The sequence below is a fragment of the Aethalodelphis obliquidens genome, unplaced genomic scaffold, assembly GCF_003676395.1.
Source record: "Aethalodelphis obliquidens isolate GAN/ISIS:26980383/991018 unplaced genomic scaffold, ASM367639v1 scaffold16, whole genome shotgun sequence".
Classification (NCBI taxonomy): Eukaryota; Metazoa; Chordata; class Mammalia; order Artiodactyla; family Delphinidae; genus Aethalodelphis; species Aethalodelphis obliquidens.
This window is the reverse complement of record NW_020837960.1, coordinates 30,548,018-30,573,911: the sequence shown is the minus strand read 5'-3', so window position 1 is coordinate 30,573,911 and position 25,894 is coordinate 30,548,018. Positions and strand designations below refer to the sequence as shown.

The window sequence follows — 25,894 nt, the reverse complement described above, 5'->3', positions numbered from 1 at the left end:
GACATTGGCAGGTGATCGAGTGCACTTTCCATCATTTTTACTTCCTTTTTCAAGTCTATTTTTAGTAAACAAGAGTGAAAAAAGAGATTGAAATCTGAGTTTCATACCCTTAACTTTATCCAGCAGAAATGTCAGTAAAGAGGAGAAAATCCAGCAAAAGGCTTATATAACCAGGAACTTAACCCAGTGCTGGTTATGAATGTAATTATAATCACTAACACTTGTATAAACTCTACCTTTTAGAAACTCTTTCCAATAGCTTATACTGCTCTTTACCAAGAAAGGAAAAAGTAACGTTTCTCTTTGTGAATACATAGCGTTGGAAGCAGAAAGAATTGTTTCAGTTGTAGTACAGACAGTACAGACATTGGAGCGGGATTAAGTCTAAGCTTATTTGGAAATTAGCTACTTGAAACTTGGAAGACGTTTTCACTCTTGATATTCATCTAATAGTAGCTGGTTGGCATCATACCTCCTCTGAGCCTCTGGAGCCTTAAGAGGCCCCAAGGGTGAGACGGGGGGAATGGAGAGACTGATTAATATGCTGGAATCAGGCCTGCTCTGAACGAGTGCTGCTGAAGCTTCTAGAAGGAAAAAGGGTGGGAGAAGGGAAACAGGAGGCACTTGGTATCTGCTCTGCAGCCAGGATTCTTGGCAGGTGTCCTGACGTGGAGGGGATGGTGACACCTCCCCTAATTCTCCTGACGGAGTCCTATGTGAGTGAGATACCTGTGATTTTTTTTTTTTAACATAAAGTTTTTTATTTTTTTAATTTTTTAAAATTTTTGGCTGTGTTGGGTCTTTGTTGCTGCACGTGGGCTTTCCTCTGGTTGCCGCGAGCGGGGGCTACTCTTCGTTGCGGTGCGCGGGCTTCTCATTGCGGTGGCTTCTCTTGTTGCGCAGCACGGGCTCTAGGCACACGGGCTTCGGTAGTTGTGGTGCATGGGCTCAGTAGTTGTGGCGCACGGGCTTACTTGCTCCGCAGCATGTGGGATCTTCCCGGCCCAGGGCTCAAACCCCTGGCCCCTGCCTTGGCAGGCGGATTCTTAACCACTGCGCCACCAGGGAAGCCCTACCTGTGATTTGGAATCCAGGCACTCCACGATTTTTACTGCACTAAAAACACACACATACGTTCACCCCATCTGTTTTCCTGATTATTAAACCCTGTCCTCTCTGGCTGCACAGCACTATGCTATAACTTAGTTTCAGATTTTGCTTTTTGTCAGAGCCCTTTCTGAATACATTTTTGTGGTTTAGCTGGGCCATGATGTAATGTGTTTAATGAGCATTTAATTGAAATGGCATCCTTATAAGATGTCATCAGCCTAGCCCTCTGGAAGCATCTGAGGTAAGTTCCTTTATCATTCTGTTTAGAAAACGAGACATACTTTTGTTACAAACCGTGGGTTTTCCAACAGATATTTTCAGAGAGCTTTTTGCATGCAGCGTTTGGGGTCATCACTACTCACGTGAGGGTTCGTGTGGGTTTGTCCCCACTGTTCACAACAGTCTGTTTTAGTGTCTGCGTTTCTAAACCTCATTTGGCTAAACCTACATCATGTCAGTCCCTGGATCCAACCAGATTTTGCAAATAATGTAAGTCTGGACGAACAGGCTGGGTCTGAGGGTCCTGAAGGCAAGGCATTGTATCGGCTTCTAAGAGAATGACTGGCTCTCAGGATGCGGCCTCTAGCTCTGGTATTTTGTAATAATACTTTCGATGTATATGGTCGGCACCATCCTTATATTAGGTTTTACACCACACGTGGCCACAGCTGGTCATTCTAAATATGACTCAGTCCTTTATCCGACAAAGCAGTTGGGAAACCTTCTCGCTCGTTCAGGTTCTTTACTCTGTGGAACTCCTTCCCTGGACTTTTGGTCCGGCAACGTTTCAGCTCTCACCTGGGTGGATGTGATCCTCCGCCTGCCAAGGCCTGGCTGATCTCACACGGTTCAGTGAAACGCCGGCGGTGCCGACGCAACGGGCAGCCGGATTCTCCTTCCCTCTGCCCTAGCTCTGCTGAGCCTTCGTGCGCTAGCGCGAGGTTTCCGTTGGGAAATGCTCAGCATCCTGCTGGTTAACAAAGGTCTGGTGAGATCACCTGTCTCCACCTGCACGTTTGGTGGATCTCTTTTACAGGGACCTTTTTTAGAACCTGGTGTGGTCTGGCCCGTGCTGACCTCACCATTCTGGCCACTGTAGCGCTCCTATCCCACACCCCGCCCCGCCCCGTGCATCTCAAGGTTCTACTCCAGCAGGGCAGGAGTCCACCTCCGTGCGTCTAGGCGGGCCGTGCGTCCTTTTGTGCCTGAACTGTCCTTTCCCCCTCTCTGCCCCCTTCCTCCCAAACATCCCTCTGTACCACCCCATGCTGCTTTGTCTGCAGTAATCTTCCTATCGTTTACATAGATGGTGGATAAGTGTTGTTATGAAGGCTGGCTTGGGGACCCAATTTCTCATCTTGGCTTGGGGGTTCTTTTTCTCCTATCAAAAAAAAAAAAATCACTTGAGATTTTAAATATCCAACTAAAATGAAAGCGGCTAAACCACAGGAAAGTTGTTTTCCTGAGTGGAGTGGTGGAATCCTAACAGTACTGTTAAGATTAAACAAAGTGGGAAGAAGTAATTTGTCAGCAACATGCTTCAGGAATAAACTCGACAGTCCAAACGGGCTTTTCCAGCCTGGAATTATCAGCAAAGCTGTATCTTATTAATGCGTTCCTCTGCCAATGATTGTTTAGGACTTCAGATCTTTTCTTCAGGAGGAGGTTATTGGCAAATCTTAACAAGGAATGATGCCCGCAGGTATTTGCCTCTAAAACAGTTGAAGTATAACCTTGAAGAGAAGACTGTATTCCGTGGGAATTTCCCCAACAGGGTGGGCAAAGCAATGACTTGTGACTTGTTTAGTGGATGCTATCTTTTCCGAGGCTCTTGACGTGTCCCAGAATCTCAAGTTAGTTTGGGAGTTTCTCCTCCAAGGAATAAATTATTCCCAGGTGGTATTAGTTTCGATTGGGATAGGAGATGCTCTTTCCTAAGCAGAAAGCTAAAATGCAGTGTTGAGTTATCCTTCCAAAATGATGAGCTGAAACAGTAGGGTGATCCTGCTTCACTAAAAGTTATCTGAGGTGCATTCCGATTGGTTCAAGTGCAGACATATTATGTAATGCCAGTAGCACTTTACTGCCATGGCAAGGTAGAAATTAATGCATTATAAAATTCTAGAAGCTGCGGTTGGAAGATGTCCCTGGGTTTCACTGTCTGTTCCTTCTGTTCATGCCGAATTGCCAGCATGGTGGTCCGTGGTCTTAAGTGTCTCCATGGAGATGTTCTCTTCACCAGTGAGCTCTCAGTCCCAGAGGTAATCACAGGGTTTACCCACTTGAAAGGCCATCGAGCGATGGCAGTCGCATCCCTTTGTACCAAGGCCTCACCCTGTTTCTCTGCTGATGGTGTGAGTTGTGAGGTCCCACCACACTCTCCCCCTCGGCCTGACCACAGAGGAGGGGGTTCCCTTCGTTAGTCACTCTTTTTTTTTTAAATAAATTTATTCATTTATTTATTTTTGTCTGCATAGGGTCCTTGTTGCTGCGCGCGGGCTTTCTCTAGTTGTGGCGAGCGGGGGGCTACTCTTCGTTGCGGTGCGCGGGCTTCTCATTGCGGTGGCTTCTCTTGTTGTGGAGCACCGGCTCTAGGCACATGGGCTTCAGTAGTTGTGGCACACGGGCTCAGTAGTTGTGGCTTGCAGGCTCTAGAGCACAGGCTCAGTAGTTGTGGCACATGGGCTCAGTAGTTGTGGTTTGCGGGCTCTAGAGCGCAAGCTCAGTAGTTGTGGCGTGCGGGCTTCGTTGCTCCGCGGCATGTGGGATCTTCCCGGACCAGGGCTCGAGCCTGTGTCCCCTGCATCGGCAGGCGGGTTCTTAACCACTGCGCCACCAGGGAAGCCCCTCATTAGCCACTCTTACTTTGGGGTATATTCTCTCTACTTATTCCAGCTCCTCTGTTTTCTTTCCTCTAATGCTGTGATTCTCAATCCGGGGAATTTTTCCCCCAGGAGACACTGGCATTGTCTGGAGGCGTTTTTGGTTGTCACAACTGGCATCTAGTGGGGAGAGGCCAGGGGTGCTGCCAGACACTCTGTAATCACAGGACGGTGCCGCCCCCCAGCCCCGCAACTAAGAATTACCTAGAAAAACGTCAGCAGTGCTGAGATGAGCAGCTCCGGACTAATGAACTCAAACTAAAAGGCCAGATCTCAAGGGGCTACCGCTGCTTCCCGCACTTGTGCCCTGGGTTGTACAGAATCTCTGCCGTGTGAATCTCATTTTCTTTCCACCTATTTCTCTGCTAGAAAGTTCCTCCCTGTTAGGTGTTGGTATTTCAAAAGAGTTCTTAGTCTATTTTTCCCCTTGAAGTTGTCTTCTTTTCTTCTTTGGGGTCCATTTTTCTAACTCAGTTAATGAAAACAATCTTGTATTACAAAGCTTACAGTTTCTCACTAAGCGTGTGACCTTGCATGTCATTTAGCTTCTCTTTGCTGCCCCAGTTGCCTCATCTGAAATATGCAGGCCATAATACCATTTCATAGCATTGTTAGAGCATTAAAGAAGTACTTACTCACGTAGGTAAAGTGCTTAGAACAGAGCCTGTCTTATACTTAGTAACATATGTTATCTATTTTCCATGTAGAATTAACAATGTCTAACAGTTTTTTGTTCACTATTTGTATATCCTTAAAATATGAAACACATTCTAAGCCCTCCATATTTAGACAAATGCTTTGTATATTTAATTTCTTTTAGTACATGAATCAACCAGCATTTGAAATATTACTATCAAAAGGAAATTCACAAGTTGTCAAGCCATAATTGTAAACCTTGGTTTTCAGCTTAGTCTCCTAGCCCTTCTAACTCTTTCATCTGACCAGAGTTTTCTCCAGACTCTGTCAGGGCTTCGTGTAGGCAGAACTTCAGGGCCCTCAGATCACTGCTTTTCTCAATGAAAGGGTCTTTTCTTCATTCATGAACACATAGGATGAGACTGAGGTTAGGAAATCCATCCTGAGCTAAAATGGACAGGACGAAGCTCTGAAGCTCTCAGGTTTCTACCACTGAATCCCTGATTTAGCAGCTAAGAACATGGACCTTAGAATCTTAGCATTTTCTACCTAAAAGAACCTTGGTGATAATTCAGTCATCATTGTCTGTATCTGATAGAACCACACCCATTTTGTAGGTGTGGACGCTGAGACCCAGAACCTAAAATGTTAAAATACGAAATCATGGCAAAGCTGGAACAAGAGAGTGGGGCTGAACAAGGTCTTCTAACCCCCATTACTGGGAGCTTTTTCTACTAACCCAACTCCTTCTCTCCACCTCATTTTTCCAAATATCCTTTTGTCTCTCTTCCTAATAGCACGTGCTTCACTGCTGTCTCTTCTTCCTGTAGTAAATTTCAGACATCAATCGCATGGTACCGAGTTTTCATGGGCCACCCTTTTCATCAGCGTTCCCGCGTTAATATGACCTAGTGAATGATACCACGATTCACCTCGTTACTCAGACCCCAAACCTCAAAATCTCTGTTGATTCTTCCCATTCTCTCTCACCCCCACCCAGATCAAAAACAAATGCTGTCATCTCTCTGTTCAGAATACGTGCCAAAAGTTGTCACTTCCTTCTGCTTCCAACATACGCGCTGGCCTGCAGTGTCCACCAGAACTTGTGTGATGGTGGAGATGTCCTGCATCCGTGCTCTCCGGGACAGTCGCCGCAAGCCACGTGGCTACCGACTGAGCATCTGAAACGTGGTTATGTGTGACTGAGGAACTGAATGTTTTTAATAACAGCTTTATTGCTATATAATTTACATACCATACAATTCACCTGATTTGGGGGGCGGGGGTCAAAACCACAATGCTAATGATTTTATAAGGATATTACAATGCGGCCAGGGTTACCAGAGGACGACTTGAGACCCCTTCTGTGCATGTGTCTGGCCGGGACCTCCTCTCGGCCACAAGAATGAGGGGGCTGCGTGGGCTGTGCAGTCTCTCATCCAGTGAGGGCTCTTCATCCTGATAGTATTATAGTTTATCTCAAAGGGTCAGCATGAAACCAGCTGCAGCAGGTCACCCCAAAGCCTATCTGTTTCCTACCTGGCGGTGGCGCGCGCTCCACGGTTTCCATGCTGCGGAGTTTCTCGCTCAGGTGCTACAAAGTTTCTGTTTTAGATGCTGTTCCTCTATGAGTCATGCCTCATTAAGTGCAGAACAAGGAAGTGGCTTTGCTTTTTGTCTAATGCCTACACATGAAGAGGCTGTCCTTGGGCCCCGCCCTGTCTTGCCTGCCTCGCACCCATTTAAATTGTACAGTTCTATGGTTTTTAATGTATTCACGTGGTTTTGCAGCTATCACCTTAATCAGTGTCCAAGCATTTTCATCACCCCCAAAAGAAACTCCATACCTATCAGCACCCACTCTCCGTTCCCACCCAAACACCCTCAGCTCCTGCAACCACTAAGCTACTTGCTGTCTCTATAGATTTGCCTGTTGTGGACATTTCACACTGGTAGAGTCATATGATACATGGCCTTTTGTGACTGGCGTCTTTCACTTAGCGTAAGATTTTTCAAGGTTCACCCATGTCGTTCACGTACCAGTACTTTATTCCTCTTAATAGCTCAGTAATACACCCCTGTATGTATAGTCCACATTTCCTCCATTGATGGACTTGTGACTGCTGTGAATGATGCTGCTATCAACATTCATGTATGGGTTTTTGTGTGTTTCATTCGTGATTTTATCTCTCTTGGGTGTGTACCTAGAAGTGGAATTGCTGGGTCATATGGTAACTAGACATAACGTTGTTTGTTTGCTTTTTAATTTTATTTATTTATTTACTTATTTATGGCTGCATTGGGTGTTTGTTGCTGTGCACGGGCTTTCTCTAGTTGCGGCAAGCGGGGGCTACTCTTCGTTGCGGTGTGCGGGCCTCTCATTGTGGTGTCTTCTCTTGTTGCGGAGCACGGGCTCTAGGCACGTGGGCTTCAGTAGTTGTGGCTCGCGGGCTCAGTAGTTGTGGCTCACGGGCTCTAGAGCACAGGCTCAGTAGTTGTGGTGCAGGCTTCAGTAGTTGTGGCACGTGGGCTCAGTAGTTGTGGCTCACGGGCTCTAGAGCACAGGCTCAGTAGTTGTGGTGCAGACTTCAGTAGTTGTGGCATGTGGGCTCAGTAGTTGTGGCTCGAAGGCTCAGTAGTTGTGGCACACGAGCTCTAGAGCGTAGGCTCAGTAGTTGTGATGCACAGGCTTAATTGCTTAGCAGCATGTGGGATCTTCCTGGACCAGGGATCGAACCCGTGTCCCCTGCATTGGCAAGCAGATTCTTAACCACTGTGCCACCAGGGAAGTCCCTAGGCATAACCTTTTGAGGAACTGCCTGACAGTTTTACACAATGGCTGCAGCATTTCACTTTCCCACCAGCAGTGTCTGAGGGTCCTAATTTGACCACATCCTCTGCCACCTCTTGTTACTGTCTATCTTTTTTATCATAGCCACCCTGGTAGATGTGAAATGATATCTCGTGGGTTTTGGTTTTGAATTTCCTTGATGTCTAATGACGTTGAGCATCCCTTCATGTACTTGGACGTCAGTACCTCTTCTTTGGAAAAATTTCTGTGCAGAGCCCTTTCCCACTTTTAAATTGTGTTGTCTTTTTACCGTTGAGCTGTAAGAGTTGTTTTTGTATTCCGGATACAGGTTCCTGATCAGATAAATATTTGCAAATATTTTCTCCATTCCGGAGGTTTTTGTCTTTTCACTCTCAGGATGGTGTCCTTTGAAGCACAAAAGTTTCTAATTTTGATGAAGTCTGATTGATCTCCTTGTTTCTTTTGTCACGGCGCTTTTGGTGCCAAAGCTAAGAGACCATTGCCAAATCTAAGGCCATAAAGATTTAATCCTGTGTTTTATCCTCGAGCTTTTTGGTTTTCGTTCTATGGTCCATTTTATGTCTACAATTCAGAGGCATTACATTCAGAATGTTTACAGCCCTCACCAATAATCTATTCCAAAATCTTTTCATCACCCTAAATCGAAACGCTGTACACTTGCTGCAGTAATGCCTCATTCCCCCCTCCTCCCCAATCCCTAGCCGGAACTGAATTTTTTTATTGTATTTTAATTAATTTAAATGTAAACAGCAGCTCGAGGCTACTGTATTGGACCCAACTCTGCATGCCACCAGTATCATCCTCCTGGATGGATTGCTCCAATCATTTCCAAACTGGAATTGCATCTGTTATTATTCTGTTCTTGGTCGTCCAGGATCTGTTCTCCCATAAAAGCTGGACTATTCCCTTAAGAACGTAACTCATACCATTTTACTCTCTGGTTTCCTGTCGTAGTTAACAGAGAAATTCAAGCTCCCCACTATGACCTACGTTAATTGGCCCCTTCTTACTGTCTGGGCGCTCTCCCCAGAGTCTGCAGCCAGACTGGCCTTTGTGATGGTCTTTGAGCTCATCATTGCTGTCTGTATTCAGACTGTTGGCCAGTCCTCTGCCTGGAACGCTCTAGCCCAGATGTTCACTTAACTCACTCCCTTGAACTGTTGCGATCTGCTCAGATGTTACCTCCTCAAAGAGATTTTTGCGGGACTCCCTGTCTAGAGTAGCAGCCCCGTCCGTCTCTATTCCATACCTGCTACGTCTTTGTGTGTTTTTGTCTTGTCTCCCTCACTGTACTGGGAGCTCCACGGAGACAGGGATCTTGTCTCCCCACTTCCCGCTTTAAAGTAGGCTTTAAATAAATATTTGTCCTGTAAATAAAAGACTAATGTTACCCCTTTCACAGCTATCATCTCTGTTAGAATCAAAGCAATGGTCTCTGGTCTAATCTCAAGTGTTTCTTTATTGAGGCTTTTCTTTAAAAGTGTCATCTTTATTATTAAAGCAATCTTAGGGCCAGTTACTAAAATGCAAACCCTTACAGTTTTGAATAGCTGTTTGCTAATACATCAACTTGTGGCCTTCTCCAGCTTAACGTAGCCTCTTCTTTACTTTTCTGATCATTGTTTTCCTTCCTTCCTTTTTAATGAAGTCCTGCCTGAGTTTTGATTCTCCCTTCACCATGTCTCCCCTAGGCTTTGAGATTAATCCTTTTGAAGTCAGCGGCCACCCTAGGATAACTGTCACGGTCCCCAGGAGCAATCCCTGGGTTTAGGCCAGTACCTAACGCAGCCCGTGATGTCACTTTGTGGGTTCATCTGTCCTTATCTAACATTAGCAGAAAGGGCCTGCCCTGTGGCTGGATGCAGGGTCCCACCATTACCAGATTTTCCCTGTGACGGTACTTGATCCTTATGGTGTTTGCGAAACTAAAAGGATCTTGATTCTTTAATAAGAATCAGATTCTTCAACGAACAGTTGGGTAAATTGGTGAGCCCAAATATGTGTGTACAACAGCTACTGGGTTGGAAATTTGAACAGAAAAATCCCTATACACTTGGCCTGTAGGCCACAGATGAGCATAAAAGAGAATAAAAGGGGATCGGCAGTGTCACCCAAAGAAACTATTTCTGATCTTAAAACAGGCTTTGACTCCTCAGGGTACAGACCAGACTTTTCACAGCAGGCTAGCGGACCCAAACTAGACAATTCTCTTAGAGTTCTGCCTTAGTGATTGTTATGTACGCTGTCATAGTCATCCTTACGAAGAAAAAATCGGAAAGCTATAAAATTAAAACTTCAGAATCCTAGTTGTATCGTCTAGGCATCTCTCACTGGGTTGTTTGCATTCACCCGTCTATAGACTCCAGAAGTTCACGCAGAAGTTGACAGAGAACACAAGTAGTGAATACTTTTTTCAATTCTCTGAGTTCAGTAATCATGAACTCATTTTGTATCATGTAGCTATCTTCTGCTGTTGGCTTATAATTCCAATTTAGCAAAAATGAAAGACGACTAGTAAATGAACACATGGAAAAGGTCTAATACTGGCACCCACAAAGATAGATTAATATGTTTTTATACTGTTCCTTTTTCTAACTGACAAAAGGGAGATTTGAATCTGTATGAAAATGTAAATTTCCACACAGATCAAGGGTTTGGTTGTTCGGTTTGTTGGAAACCTGGTTTTGTTTGTTTGCTTCACTTGGCAAAAATATAAGGTGAAAAAATGCAGAGTTAGAAAAAGGAGGCATTAGAATCGCAGGCAATGCAATTTTCGAAATTCCCTTACATTTTGATCAATGTCTCTAAAGTTCTGTTTTTACGTTCTGAATAAAATAGATGGCAGTGCTCTGCTCTGGAGGGTAATTGTAACCTCTTTGTTTTTCAGATACTGTGCTGGCCAACGGTCATGCCACAGACTATTTATTTGTTGGAAATATCGTTTATACGGTAAGTTTACCTGTTTATTGAATCTTTCTTAGATGACATGTGTGGGTTTCACCTCTCCCTCTCTATAAAGCCTTTGTCATTATGACTTATTTCACATCTTTAAACTATATATTATAGATTCCTTATCTTGCCTGGCAAAAGGAATGAAGCTACTCTTTTCTATTTCCTACTCTGTCTCCGTATTTCTGTTCGCCATCGGTGTACAGGGAGCCAAGATTTGGCAACACGTAGAGCTCAGAGTGCTTGTGAAATGCTTACCTCGTATTTGAGTGAAGATTATGCAGAGTTCAGATTTCTGGACAGGTGATCAGCAGATTCCCCCATTCTTCAGATGACCGTTTCACATGTACTTGGGTGTGGGGGGAAGAAAAACAAAACCAACACCAAGGGAAGGCGATTTCTCCCAAATCTTCCAAGCTAAGAAAAGGGCAAAGTAACTATTACTTGTGAGAAGTCAATCACTAAAATGAGGGCTTTTCTTATAAGAACCTGCCTGTAATTTTCCTAAAACTGACCCCCAGAGAATTAGCTACCAAGATAGCACTTTCAAAGTCCAGACGCCACGGAGAAACTGCCTCTGGGGAGGATTTGGGATTTCTTCTGGGAAGTGAAAATAAGTGAGGATAACGCATTTCCCAAATTCCTCTTGCTTTCACAGTATGTCGTCGTTACTGTTTGCCTGAAAGCCGGTTTGGAGACTACAGCTTGGACAAAAGTAAGTTTTCTCCAGAATTATTTCTCTATCCACTATAGATATTTTTTATGGTGTAGTAACTTTTTAAGCCCCAGGAAAACAGTAAACAATATCTAGCTGCCTTATCTTAAATTTTGCATGTAAAAATTGTGGTTTGATCTTTATCAGGGCACAGTTACAATCCAGAGTTCCCTGATGATTCGTTTGCTGAGCACTTAATACAGTTCTAAGCTGTTCACAGTCAGCTCATTTCCAGTGTATATGTGCATTGTATTAAAAAAAAAAAATCACACACACAAAGAAAATACAGAAGGACAGAAAGAGGAATTTTTAATTTCCATAATTTTACCACCAAGATATAGTTACTGTTAATATTTCCTGTACAACCTTCCAGACTTTGTTCTCTGTGTAGATTTTTAATAAGACAACGTATTACAAAACAGAGTCTGGGCTTCCCTTTTGGCGCAGTGGTTAAGAATCTGCCTGCCAGTGCAGGGAACATAGGTTCGATCCCTAGTCTGGGAGGATCCCACATGCTGCGGAGCAACTAAGCCCATGCGCCACAACTACTGAGCCCGTGCGCCATAACTACTGAAGCCCACACGCCTAGAGCCCGTGCTCCACAACAAGAGAAGCCACCGCACCACAATGAAGAGTAGCCCCTGCTCACCGCAACTAGAGAAAGCCTGCACGCAGGAACAAAGACCCAACGCAGCCAAAAATAAATAAATTTTAAAAATATATACATATATATGTACCTCTACAAGGTCATAGTTCATGATTAAAGACTATTGAGTTTTATCAATATCCCATCCCTTATTGAATCAGTCCCCAGTTTTGGACATTTTGGTTATTTCCAACTCTTGAGGATTATGGCCAATGTTTCACGTTCGTCTCTGCTGTTTAAATAGGCTTCTGATTCTGTGCTCATTAATTGGGGGTGGGGTGGGAGGTGAATGTGGAAGCAGAGAATTCGTTGAGAGACAGAGGCAATGAATCCAGGTGAGAGGGGCTAGTGGCTTAGCCTGGGACATGAGGAGGTGGCGAGCAGTGGTCAGATATTTTAAGCAGCTGCCAGAGGCTCATGCTGGATTAGATCATGGAGTGTGGCTGAAAAGAAGTCAAGGATCGACCTAGCAAGAGGACAGAGGAGAAGAAATTCGCAGCTCAGCAGATGCTTAGAGTGTTATCGCTAAGGGATATATCCATTCCACATTTTTTAAAAGTTCTTTGGAAAATGAACAGAGTCTCAAAATAATAAATAAACCCATCTTGTTCATTTTGTCTGTCCCATGCCCTCTTACCAGAGCAATGATACCTTATTTATTCCACTCCAAAGTGGAGTGAGCACTGGCGAGGGACAGAAAGGAGCCTGGTGGCACTGTAGGATGGGTCTACAGGATGGTCAGCTGTGGTGGAAAAAGCACTTTCCTCTTCAGGATAGTTTGGGGCCACTAGTCACTTAAACTCTCAACTGGTGTCTAGTAGAAATCTTTCCATAAAGAAAGGTGGCGTGGACCCAGGGCTGCTGCCGCGGCTGGTGCAGGTGGCTACTGGCTCAGCAGAGAACCCTGCCTGAGTGTCTGTTTTCTCCTGTAGTTCAGTCACCTGGCCGTCTGGGGAAGCATGCTCATCTGGTTGGTGTTTTTTGGCATCTACTCAACCATCTGGCCCACCGTTCCCATCGCTCCAGATATGAAAGGGCAGGTCAGTGCTTTTAACTGTGGGCTTTCTGTGTCTCTGGACAGGTTGGTGTTGCCAGCTTCCGTCAAAATGTATCAGGTGGGAAACAAACCAAATCAAAGCTCCTGGAAGAGGCTGTCCAGGCCACAGGAATAGCCTCGGAAATTATAACTGTTACGTAAACTGTGGACTTAATGACCTACCGGTGTCCCCATTTCCTTAATGAATTGCGTGTTAATTACAGGTCTCATGTGTACAGTTCACGGACTTGGGAAACAGGAGATGTTTTGGGTCATTCATAACCCCATGATTATGCTGATTGTAGTTTCGATGTTGGGTGTTATTATACTTTGATTAGGTGATAATTAGTCACCTGTGAAGGATAGATCTAACCACTCTACAACCAGATCATTAATTAAGCAGAATATCTCACTGTTCCTCTCTTAACTGGAGAGGCTGAGATTGAAGACCTTTACTCTAAAATCTAAAATCCTTTAGATTTTATTTTTTTCGTCTTTTATAGTATCTTTGTCCAGTGTTTGAGATGGAGCCATCACCACTGACACCCTGGGTCTTAGGATCCCACAGGATCGGGTCTGAAGAGGACCTTGAAAGCCCTGGGTTTCAAATGCCCTCAGTTTACAAATGAAGCTGTAAATTTTGTTTTACAGGGAAATTTTTCGGGGTTTACAAAAGAATATGTGATTGGTAGTAAGGGACACAGAATGTTTATGAAGACGTTGCGTTTTCTTTTTTCTTTACATTTGAACTCCTTTGGCGGTCTCTGCGCTGGCGGTCCCTGGCTGGGCGTGTCCCTTTTCACAGGGCAGGCGGTCGTGGGGCGAGGGCAGCATCCCGACTCTAGTGCATTCCCCGGGTTCCCAGGACCCCGAGTCTTCCAAATGGCCAGAAGCCTACCCGCCAGGCCTGCCTGGTTCTCTTCCCGGATCCAGGCCCGGAGCACACCCTTGGGCCCAAGGACAGCTTACTTTGTAGGGGGGTGATGTGTGCTGGGTCCACTGGAGGATTGCTCTGGGACACGCACCCACGTTTGCATGAGGACGCTTGTACCGTGAGTCAGAACCAGGTGTGGGAAGAGAAGGACTGTGGGTTGGGGACTTCTGCTGGTTCCTGCCCCAGGACTACATATTTTAGGGGCAGGCCTGTGCATGGTACATCAGGCCACCATCTTTGCCTCACTTACTCTGCAGAAATGAGCCCAAACTCTGGGCCTCCCCAAGTCTAGATACATGCCCAGCAGCTGTTCCACGTGAGGTCATACTGGGTGGGCTGCTTGCCTTTTTTACTTGGTGAATCCACCGATGTACCCCAGGGTGTCTGGGACCTCCCCTGAGTGTGGGTGCTGAGCAGACAGATGTGTCCTACAGGGGTGGCTTGTGTGTCCCCAAATGCATCGTTGCCTTCTCTAAGGCATGAGGACAAACACATAACACACTTTTCAATTCCTTTCCAAATACAAGCGATGGAGGAAATTACAGAGCACTGAATGAATCAAGAAGATTGTTTTGGGGCAAAACAAGCATTTCCCAGCAAAGATACTTGGCTCACTTGAATCAGTTCTGTTTTAAAGCAAGAAAGGTATCCACAGTCATGATCACTTGGTAAGGTTTGGTGCCTAGAATACCTGCTTCATGGTCTTTCCTTTTGGTGAAGGATGGATGTGGCCCGATGAATATTTCATTTGGGGGATTTTGTGGTGCAGGACAATGAAAGGCACCGACTGCTGTGGACAGTTTCCGAAATTAGAGAAGAGTGACAGCTGATAGGCTGGAGTCAGCTGACAGGTGACTGGCGACAAAGCCCACTCATTTGACAGCCCCTCCCAGTGCCCTCCACGGAGGGGTGCTCTAGTGACCCCTCTGTGTACGCTGGCACCAGGGACTCCAGTTCAGACATTACGATGGTCACCAGCCCATCAGGAGGTTGACTTTTGAAGTGTGGAGGGACCATTTACCATGTAGTCACTGACACGCCACGTATTCAGTGTCCGGGTTGCATGCCTTGTGGTTTGAAGGCTCAGCATAAATGGTGAAATTTCCATAGCTGGGGACTTCCTGAAAAAACCGAATGAGCTATTCCTACCATCCAACAGCAAAGAAACTGTAATATTAAATCACATTTCACTTGGGTATAAAATTTTTTTTTTTTAACATAAACCACGTCGTTTCAGCGTTTTGGTTGGTTGGTCTGTTTCCATGAGGCAGATGATGTCGTTTTGAAATCAGCCATCGCTGGCTGAGACCGAGGTTCTCATTAGACATGGAAGGAGATATTACTGTAATTTTCGCATTCCGGGGCGGCCGGATGAGTAATCCGCTGTCGGTGTTGAAAGAGCTCTTTCTTTTCTCTCATCTTGCTCCAGGATGGAGCTCTCAGTGGAGACAGGGTGTCAGAAAACAATGTCAAGGCCAACTGTAATGCTCCTTCACCCGGTGTCTGCCGCCATCATTCTCTGAAAAGTGGTAGGGAAGTCTTTTTTTTTTTTTTTTTAACACTTATGAAGAATCACTTGGGTGGAGAGTGGCTAAACAAGCCTGAAGTCTCAGACAGGCTTTCTGCTGTCTCCAGAGGGATGATGTACTGTCATAAAGAAAGAGGGGCCGTCAGTGACAGGAGGCAGCTCCTTTGGGGGAAGTTGAAAATATGGCCGAGCCACGTACATCCCTTTCGTTCCAGGCTGGTGCTGTGGACTAAATGCCTGTGTTCCCCTCGACTTCATGTTGAAGCCCTGACCTCAGCCTCCAACATGGAGGTAGGGCCTTTGGGAGGGATTGGTGATCTGAGGAGAAGAGGCCCGAGAGCCAGTTCACTCGTTCTCTGCAGCGTGAAGATACAAGAATCTGAAAATATATGTACGTGCGCATACCTGTAACTGAATCACTTTGCTGTACACCTGAAAATAACACGGTATTGTAATGCAGCTAGGCTTCAAGTTTTAGAAAACGCTTGACAGAAACAGCAGGAAAAAAAAAAAAAAAGATGCAAGAAGTTACTCGTCTGCAACCCAGAAGAGGGTCTTCACCAGAACCCAGGCAGGCTGGCACCCTGATCTCAGACATCCAGCCTCCAAAACTGGGAGAAATAAATTTCTGCTGTTGATAAAGCCACCCACTTTGTGGTATGCTGTTTCAGCAGCCCATGCTGACGACGACGGTTGGTGTATGCTTAGGAGTGATGGTATTCTGGAAAAAGGCTGCTTTTAAAAACTTAGCGTTGTTATTATTATAAGAATGTTTCTAGTGACTTTTATAAACCATTTTCTTGTCGTTCATGAAGCAGTAGGGTTTTGGCAAAGGAACATGATTCTTTTGAGCTGTGGAATTAAACTAGTGTCTGGTGGCAAACGGCATTTCTCACTTAGGAGCTGGAGATAGACCTCACACAAAATGTTCTGTCTCTTCGTAGCATCCTAAACTGTTGAAAAGATACATCATTTCTGCTGGGGTTTCCTAAACCAATTCAATTGACTATTTCTTTGTCTTGTCCACGATATGTGGAGTTTTTCTCATGAGGAAAAGGCAGGTTTTGCCCTGAGTGCAAAGGGAGGGAGGGCTATAGTGTGGGGGGGATTTTCCACCATCAAAGCATCTTCATCTTCCCTGAAGCACCTCACAGTGTGGTCCATGAAAGCCAACCAGTGAGTCAGGAAGTCCCAGTGGAAATTTCTCGAATCAAAAGAGTCCTCTGGGGCTTCCCTGGTGGCACAGTGGTTAAGAATCCACCTGCCAATGCAGGGGACACGGGTTCGAGCCCTGGTCCGGGAAGATCCCACACGCCACGGAGCAACTAAGCGCGTGCACCACAACTGCTGAGCCTGAGCGCTAGATCCCATGAGCCACAACTACTGAGCCCACGAGCCACAACTACTGAAGCCCGCATGCCTAGAGCCCGTGCTCCACAACAAGAGAAGCCACCGCAATGAGAAGCCCACGGGCAGCAACGAAGACCCAACACAGCCAAAAATAAAGATAAACAAAGTAATTAATTTAAAAAATAAAATAAAAGAGTCCTCTGTATCCTTCCTCTCCTGAGAACAGTCAGCATTTGTGGGACCTTCAGGGGGCACCCTGTTTTTCCATTTTCCTAGGCCCACAGTGAATTCATCTAAAGTGAATTAGAAACTTAGAAACTCTGGTTGTGTCTGTCCTGGGTGATGCCACAGCCCTCAGCTGGGGAGAAATATGTGATGAGGTTTTTCCGTACGGGACCGTGTGTTTTCCTTTCTGCCAGTACCATAACCATGGGTTATGTAAGCTTCTCCATGATGGGTCCCCATAGCCAAGGCCAGTGGGTGGAAAACTATCAACGTTCTTTAGCGCAGAGTTGCCTGCTGAAGTCGGGTTTTGAATTAGAGAGGTAAGAAAACTTGATCTACACCTGGATCAGGAAACGGGCTTTTATTTTCTTCATGTATTTGTCAAGGCTTACTCTGGGGGTCTCTGAGGGTGTACCTCTTATTTGACCTTTGTTTAAAAGTCAAGAGACTTTCCCCAACTAGCTTTGGAGCCTGTGGTAATCACTTAACCTGCTTTAATTTCCTTATCAGCAAAGTCAGAATACTGTTACCCGACCTAATTACCTCAGAGGACTATGGTGGAGATATAATAGGAGTACCTGTGGGAATAGTAAGACATGTCTGTTCTTCTTTATCTTGCAGTGATTAATTATTTTCTTGAGACTTTGTAAATAGGAATATTGGGACTTAAACTCCCATTTCTTTTGGCTAAAGAATTTCAACATTTTATAGGTTCTTTTTGATTTTGTTTTGTTGTTGTTGTTTGTTTTATTTTTAACATTTTACAGGTTCTTGATGTGAAGTTTCTTAGTAGGGTCCACTGACCACCTACCTCTGAATCACCTGGGCTGATTCTTAAAATGACAACCTGCTTCCCCACCAAAAAAAAAAAATGTACTTGAAACACACACAGACACACACACTCACACACACACACAGTCAGAATCCCTGCACCTGGAGCCCCAGCCTCTGAATTTTGATAAGTCTTCTGACTATTCTTCCATTTAAAGTTAGAGAGCCCCTGCTCACAACACCTAAAATATGACCCCATGACAATGTTCAAGCCAGTGCTGGGGGTTCCAGGAGAAGACAGCATCTCTAAATGTCCACCAGGGCCCTGTTCCTCTGAGCAGTGGGTCTGTGAGGGCCGGCAGGTGGTGTGGTGTCAGCTGTAAGGCCCCGGCTTTCTAAATAGAGGATTATACCCGAGGGCGTTACATCGTTCGCCATGGAAAAATACTCCTCACCCACTCCGATGCTTTTCTTTTAAAGTTCTTTTCATGGCTAGTAAAAGAGGGGGAAAACCTTTCACTTCAAAGCCTACAGACTGCTAACTCTGTCTGCAGTGCCACGCTCCAGGCTCCAGCCAGCTTCTGACATAGGGCAGCCTTTTTTTTTTTTAATCCTAAATCCAGGACTGAGTTTACTTTTGAGTTTTATATACACACTTTGTATACATAGTGCAAATCCCGATGGACTAAAAGTGGGCAGGACGAGGGCTGGTTGTCACGGTGCCGCCCTTGGATCAAAGAGATTAATTACTCATCTTCCCTACGTGCTGGCTTTCTCCTGGGCTTTGCAGCTGAGCAAAATCTCAGGCCTGGGTATTTTCCATATAAATATAAAAAGAGCGTTTTTGTTTCCAGGTTGCATGTACTCTAGGAAGTAAGCCGAGAAGCAGGGGTAAGGGCCATCTCTGCTCAGAACATTCCAGAACATCTGTGTTGGCCAGAGGCCAGCCGGAGGGCCAGGAGAGGACCTGTTCTCAGATTAACTTTCGTGGCGTGGGACATGGTCATTTGTCCCCAGTACCCATCCTGCTTCCCCCTTTGGTGAGGGGCCCAGTCTGTACCCCATTCCAGCTCCTGTGCAAGCACCCAACTGCTCAGGGAGCCCTTTCCACCCCTAAGTGCAGCAGGGAGCTTGATCCCAGCCCCATGCTGTCATGGGTGGTTCAAAACCCTGAAGGAGACGCGAGGAGACATTCGCTGGGGGTTTCTGGCAAAGAAGCATGTTCGCTCCTGAAAGAAACCCATCAGAGACGTGACCTGTCATGCGCAGCTGGTAGAGTTGCCTGGGGTTGTCGTTCACCACAACGAGGGACACTAGCTCCAGAATCCGACTGCCGCTACGAAAGAACTGATAGAAACAGCAAAAACAGGCAAAGTCTCTTACACAGTTGTCCAGATAGCGGATGCCGCCGGCCTCGAAGGCTACCCCCCGAGAGGGCCCTCCCAGGAGCGTCCTGCCAGGGCGGCCTAGCCTCAGTGAGAAGCAGGTGTCAGGAAACACTCTCCAGCCTCCTGTGGATGTGGGGATGTTTCCCTTATGTTCACAAGTATAAGGGCAACGAAGGAAATAGGTGATTTCTAAAAAACAGGCCTAAGGCTTTCATATCGCATGTTATATTACACTCAAAGTTAGGTGCTTGTAGATTTATTGAAGGATTTGGTAACAAATTACTCGAGTATTGCAATTATGAGTGTTTTAGATGATAACATCCCAGAAACACCTAATGTGAATATCGTAAATTCATTGGAATTATCTTTAATACAGCAATATTGGATAGAGTTGGTCCTATTTTCCTCAAAGAACGTATTTCAGGAGCATGGGACCCGGCTAGGGTGAGAAGCGGTCAGCCTGGTAAGGTAGGAAGTCCTACCACTGGAGACTTGCCTCTTGGTTTGAAATAACTTTCTTGTGTGCGGATCGTGGCCAGATTACTGGCTGAAGTCCAGTTTGCATTTTGGTTTTCAACTTGTGCATTGTGTGTGATAATAAGACTGACTTACAAAAAGGAACATGCTGTGTTTCTGGATGACATTATTATCTGAAAAAATAGCGATATGAACAAAATTAAGAAGGTAGGGACTTCCGGGTTTCTCCGTGTCTGTACCTCTTGTCACCCACATCCAGGGTCCCTGCATTCATACGCGTTTGCCCACATCCAGGGCCCCTACGTTCATGTGCGTTTGCCCACATCCAGGGTCCCTGCGTTCATATGCGTTTGCCCACATCCAGGGCCCCTGCGTTCATATGCGTTTTGCCCCCTTGAAGCCTCCCCACACTAATCCCTAGAAAAAAATTACAACTACAACAAAAAGTTCTTCATTGTTAATGAAAAGAAAAATCAGAAACATTCATATGATCAGGGCTATCTAGTGGAGTTCTCAATATAAATATAGGCCTATAGATATTTGGGCTCTGAAAATCAGAAAATTCAGGTATCTGACAAGAGTTCCATCCGAAAATGGCTTTTGTAGTCGCTACATGTCATGCCAAGCTGTTTCTTTTTTTCTCTTCCTGATTACCAAACAAGGAAGAAAGTGTGTTCTATGAAATCGTTCGCCCCTCAGAGTGATTCCAGATTCTCCCTACAGGCAGGGATGGGACCGGCAGCCGCTGGTTCCTGGTTGCTTCCTGCAGGTCCGCAGGATCAATCAGATCTGGGTGAACGTGGCCCGACTCAAACTTCTTTCCTATTCACTGCAAATCCTAACGGTGAAAGTGGGATTTGAACTAGATTAACCTAGTGCCTAAGAAATTTATCAAGTTAAGTCTGTTGTTCATAATAGCCATAATTGTGTTATTTCTGAACCTTAGTTTCGTCAGGTGTAAGTAGTAGATAATATCTATCTTTGGAGTTAATAAGGACATGAAAGAAAATAAGGCATGTAAGTAATAGTAGGTGATGTCTATTGAGAAAGTACTATGTCCCAGACAAAATATATGTTCATATACGTATGTTCTGCCTGTGAAATTACGTATATAATGAGTTAAGCATTAGCTCATCTGACAATCAACTCTACAACCGTATGAGCAAACGAGGGCTTCGAAAGAAAGAACCAGTACCTCGGTCAGGCTGGGGAGAGGAGTAGCTGGGAGTCCCCTAGACCTCAGGGTACGAACCCGCACACCTTGTCATGATGGCCAGCACCTAGGGTGATGGTTGGTGCAAACCAGGGGTCAAAGAGATGTCAGTCACTCCTTCTTAAAATTTTGCTTTTATTAAATTGTATCTGAAGTGACTTGCCCTGCAGTGTAATAGAATTTTTCAAATATAAATGTAGAGTTCCTCGTTTTCAGTGCTTTACGGAAAGCCCTCATTTTCTTAGCTCTGCCTCCGACCCTCTGCACCGTTCTTTCCATTTTGGCGGTTTGTTTTATCTTGGCCTCTCGTTTCAAGGATGCTGTGCGCTAATTCGAGGCCAAGGCGGCTTTGATTGCGAGTTATTTTTCTCTGGGGTTAAAGGTCTTGTGGTGGTGTTGGTGTTTGCCATTCATTCTGATGTTAATTTTTTAAATATCTGTCAGCAAATTGAAGTACACGTTACACGCTGATTTTGTTTGTTTGGAACATTTATACGCCGTGGTCGCAGAGTATGTTTGATGTGGTTTTGAACTTTTCCTTTCTCCAAACATGTGGAATTGTGCATGGGGGGCCTGGGGTTGAGGTTCTCTGCAGGGATTTACTTCTCAGACATCTGCGGAGGGAGATGCCTCGTCTGGTGACCAGAGCTGTAGTTCGCCCCACCTCACACTCCGCCAAAAACATGCGTGTTCTTGATTTTTGTTCTATGTAAGAGATAGAGAGGTGTCCAATAAAGGCCACTAGATAAAGGATTCGTGCAGGAAATGATAACAGGGTAGGTTAGACTAAGAAGGGAGAAAATAGAATCATAGCACGCTAGGGAGCGTGTGCCCAGGTTTCCCCATTTCGTGTAAATGAGGATACAAAGCTCTTGTCGACAGCATCCGGAGCATCAGAATAGTGGAAGGACTTAAAGGAAGTGAGAGCTTCAGGTATTGTCATTGCCTTTGGCACTGCAAGATATCAAATGTTCAGTGAGGAAATCGTATGCTTTTTGAACCGGATTAAGCAGCTGTCGTAAGTCTTTGGCATTGCTTTGGCTAAAGGCAGGAAAAGAGAAATCTAGGTTACCTGTGTCTGCAACTATAGTGCACTTCCATTCACAAGTTTGTTTTTTGTTGTTCAATTTTTTTTGGCGACACCATGAGGCTTGCAGGATCTTAGTTCCCCGACCAGGGATCGAACCCTGGGCCCCTAGCAGTGAAAGCGCCGAGTCTTAACCACTGGACCACCAGCGAATTCATTCACAGATTTTTTAAATTATTGCAACCTATTTTTTAAAAAATTTTTAAGACATTTTATTATGGAAAATTTTAGATGTACACAAAAGTAAACACAAATCATTAGTGCAGGACAATGCGTCTCTTATAAGGAGATGGCCATTGATTTCAGAGTCTTACTTGATAGAAAGGCAGATCCGTCCTTAATCCGGCACCCCGTTCTCCTTTGTCTCCAACCTTGTTCTTTTTTAAAAATCTAATATACAGGGCTTCCCTGGTGGCGCAGTGGTTGAGAGTCCGCCTGCCGATGCAGGGGACACGGGTTCGTGCCCCGGTCCGGGAGGATCCCACATGCCGCGGAGCGGCTGGGCCCGTGAGTCATGGCCGCTGAGCCTGCGTGTCCGGAGCCTGTGCTCCGCAGCGGGAGAGGCCGCGGCGGTGAGAGGCCCGTGTACCGCAAAAAAAAAAAAAAAAAATCTAATATACATTTTATTTATTTATTTTTCCTAATTTATCCCTACCCCCCTTTGGTAACCATAAGTTTGTTTTCTATGTCTGTGAATCTATCTCTGTTTCGTAAATAAGTTCATTTGTATCCTTTTTTAGATTCCATATATAAGCGATATCATATGATATTTGTCTTTCTCTGTCTGACTTACTTCACTTAGTATAATAATCTCTAGGTCCATCCATGTTGCTGCAAATGGCATTGTTTTGTTCTTTTTTATGGCTGAGTAGTATTCCACTGTATATATGTACCACATCTTCTTTATCCATTCATCTGTCAGTGGACATTTAGGTTGCTTCCATGTCCTGGCTATTGTGAATAGTGCTGCTATGAACATGGGGTGCATGTATTTTTACAAATCATGGCTTTCTCTGGATATATGCCTAGGAGTGGGATTGCAGTAGCTCTATTTTTGTTTCTTAAGGAACCTCCATACTGTTTTCCATAGTGGCTGCACCAATTTACATTTCCACCAACAGTGTAGGAGGGTTCCCCAGTTTTGATGAAGGATAGAAACAGAAAGAAGGGCATATTTAGATGTGCACGTCCTTCCCAGGGTGCTGTGAAGGCAACCCCACCCACTCAGCCCAGCAGCAGCAACGTGGGTGCAGTGGTATCTTCTTGTCTATCACCTGCCCTACATGCAATTCCCCCTTTTCTGGTCACAGCCCCCCAGTCCCGTCCCCTTTTTCAGAACGTGCATTCAAACAGTGCTGGTTCTACCTCTGCTCTGCCTCTGGGTCTGGACCGGACACCCAGGACTAGTCAACTACCAGCTTCATCTCATGGACCATGGCCGTTGATTCAGGGACAGCATGATGACCCACCAAGGCCACTTAGAGACAATTCAAGGATTGTTTTAATAGAAACTAATAGAGGAAGGGGAAAGCTCTCTTGCCGCTGGGTTTGTTATATATCAGGGATGTCATCAGCCTGGAGCTGCAAGGGGCCACCACCAAGAGAGTGCCTGGCTGGGGATGAATCGAGCACAGAGGAAAGCTGAACTGAGAGATGATGGCATTGAGTATGTGCCTGGATCCAGCTCTGCCTGAAGCTGGAGCTGTCTCTGAACTTTCAGATACACTAAGTCAGTATACTCCCTTTTTTGCAGAAGACAGTTCAAGTTGGATTTCTGTTACTTCTGAAAAGAGTCCTAATGAATGAAGAAATCATTAAGTTACAGATACAAGAGGTAGAATCAGCTGGGTCAAGTTAAGGTAGTGAGAGCTCTCCTATCCCTTCTGGAAAATTGGTTATGTTGCAGAAAAGCAGCTGGTGAACTTTCCCTACTGTGTATCTTCCAGGTCGGAAAGTCAGGCTACCAAGGGGCTTTACCTCCTTTTGTGGCCTTCCTATGCCCCTCCCCTGCCGGCCCCCACCCCCCCCAGGAAAAAGAAGACATGTTTGGGTAGAACTGATTGTTCAAAACAGAGATGGAGGGAAATAGAAGTTTTTCTAAGAGGGCCTTCTTTCTCTCTGCAGCCAAGAATTCAACATGGCTCAGGGTCACATGGTCCTGAGCAGCACTGTGCAGCAGACGTATAATGGGAGATGCATCATAATTTTGAATTTTCTAGTGGCCGCATTAAAAAAGGAAAATGAAACAGGTTAAGTTAGTTTTATTAATGTAGTTAGCCCAACATTTCCGAAACAGTATCACTTCAACATATACTCCACATTAAAAGAAATTACTGAGATAATTGACATCGTTGCACATTATCTTTGCAATCCAGTGTGTATATCGGATTTGCAGCGCATCCCAAGGCAGACCTGATCAATTTCAAGCGCTCAGTAGCCACATCTGGACAGACAGTGGCTAATGCATTGGACAGCCCCGCTCTTCACCAGCAGATTCACTCTCCAAAGCTAAATTTAGTGCAGGCAAGATGAAGAGGTGGGAAACGCAGGCTCAGATAAGATTGGGGCTTGGGAGAAGCCTGGCCTCAGGACCTTCCCCTGCACCAGGGTGTGAGTTGCTGACTTTGATTTCCGTCACCTACAATGAAAAGGGTCTCGGCTCTTCCACAAGGCTTTCCCCTAAAGAATAAAATCTGGGCACCCCTGAGCTGTTCACCTCTGCTTATTAATTGCTTCGAGCAGAGTTTACAAAGCAAGATTTACGAAGCGTGGGTCTGACTTCAGGTAGTTTTTCCACAGTATTGGCTAATTCCCCAGCCACATCCTCCTGAATGTGGGAGGGAAGAGGTCAGGACAGGGGCCTCTGGTTTCTTTTCCGAGCTGCTGCAACCAGCTGAGCAGTTGTAACACGTGCCACCAAAAGTACACTAGGTCTGTGTCGAACAGGTAGTTAATTTGTTCAACAGGTGGCAGTTTCTAAGTAGGATTTCTTAACTCCTAAGATCGTGCGAACACTTCCTCCTTTTTCTCCTTCTGGAGTTTCAGGCCCCTTCCCCCATCATTATGCTGAATCCGCACCCTGTCCTTCTCCTACCTGTGTCTCCTTCCATCCAGTTCTGGTCCTGCCCAGTTAGTTTGGTGCGATGGCATTTCTTGCCTGGACTATTGCAGTAGCCTCGTGACTAGTTTCTTAGCGTGCAGTCTGTCTGGACCCATCGTTCTACTGCAGCCAAAGTATTTCAAAACGTAAGTCTGATGGAGTTGTTCCCCTGGCTTCTCGTTGCCCGCAGGGTAAAGGTCCAGGCCACTTGCCAAGCCCCTAGCCCTGTGCAGCCCTCAGCCTGCTCCTGCCCTGCCTGCGCTGGCCTTCCCTCACTTCCCGGCAGGCCTTGCTTGGGCTCCCACAATGCGTTTGCACCTGCTCCCCTCACTTCCTGCATGCCCTGGTCTCCGCCTTCTACGTAGCTAGGGCTCACCTGGTTTCCAGACCTCAGGCGAGTCATTACTTCCTACAGGTACCTTTCCTTGTGTCCCTGACAAGGTGAAACCTTCACAGTGCGTGTTCTTTTAAGACAGTTTACCTCTCCTCCCTTGCATTTACCACAATTAAAAATTTGTGTATGAGAATAATACCTTACACGTATTAGGATGGCCACTATTAAAAAAACCTCAAAAATAGCAAGTGTTGGCAAAAATGTGGAAAAACGGAACCCTCGTGCACGGTTGGTGGGCATGTAAAGTGGTGCGGATGCTGCAGAAAACAGTATGGAGGTTCCTCAAAAAATTAAACGCAGAAATACCATAGGATGGAGCAGTTCCACTTCTTATTCCCGAAAGAACTGAAAGCAGGATCTCAAAGAGCTATTTGTACACCTTTGTTCATAGCTTCATGATTCACAGTAGCCAAGAGGTCGAAACAACAAATTGTCTGTCGACAGATGATCAGATAAACAAAACGTGATCCATGCAGGCGATGGAACGTTATGCGGGCTCTAAAAAGAAAGCAATCTTGTCACACGCTACAGTATGGATGAATCTTGAGGACATTATGCTCAGTGAAAGAAGGCAGTCACAAAAAGACAAATGCCATATGGTTTCCCCTGTATGGTACCGA

General features: G+C 45.4%; 1 protein-coding gene across 2 annotated transcripts in view; it reads left to right on the top strand.

Annotated features, from left to right (window-relative positions):
• The window catches only part of ATP8A2 (ATPase phospholipid transporting 8A2), a 447,814-nt gene that overhangs the window by 308,308 nt on the left and 113,612 nt on the right, over positions 1-25,894 (top strand). The window contains exons 29-31 of one of the 2 annotated variants that reach the window (XM_027116669.1): positions 10,349-10,410; positions 11,069-11,125; positions 12,704-12,811. In XM_027116669.1, coding sequence (XP_026972470.1) covers positions 10,349-10,410; positions 11,069-11,125; positions 12,704-12,811 — 227 coding nt within the window. Of the gene's footprint in view, positions 1-10,348; positions 10,411-11,068; positions 11,126-12,703; positions 12,816-25,894 lie in introns of both variants that reach the window. The other variant, XM_027116670.1, reaches the window with a different exon arrangement.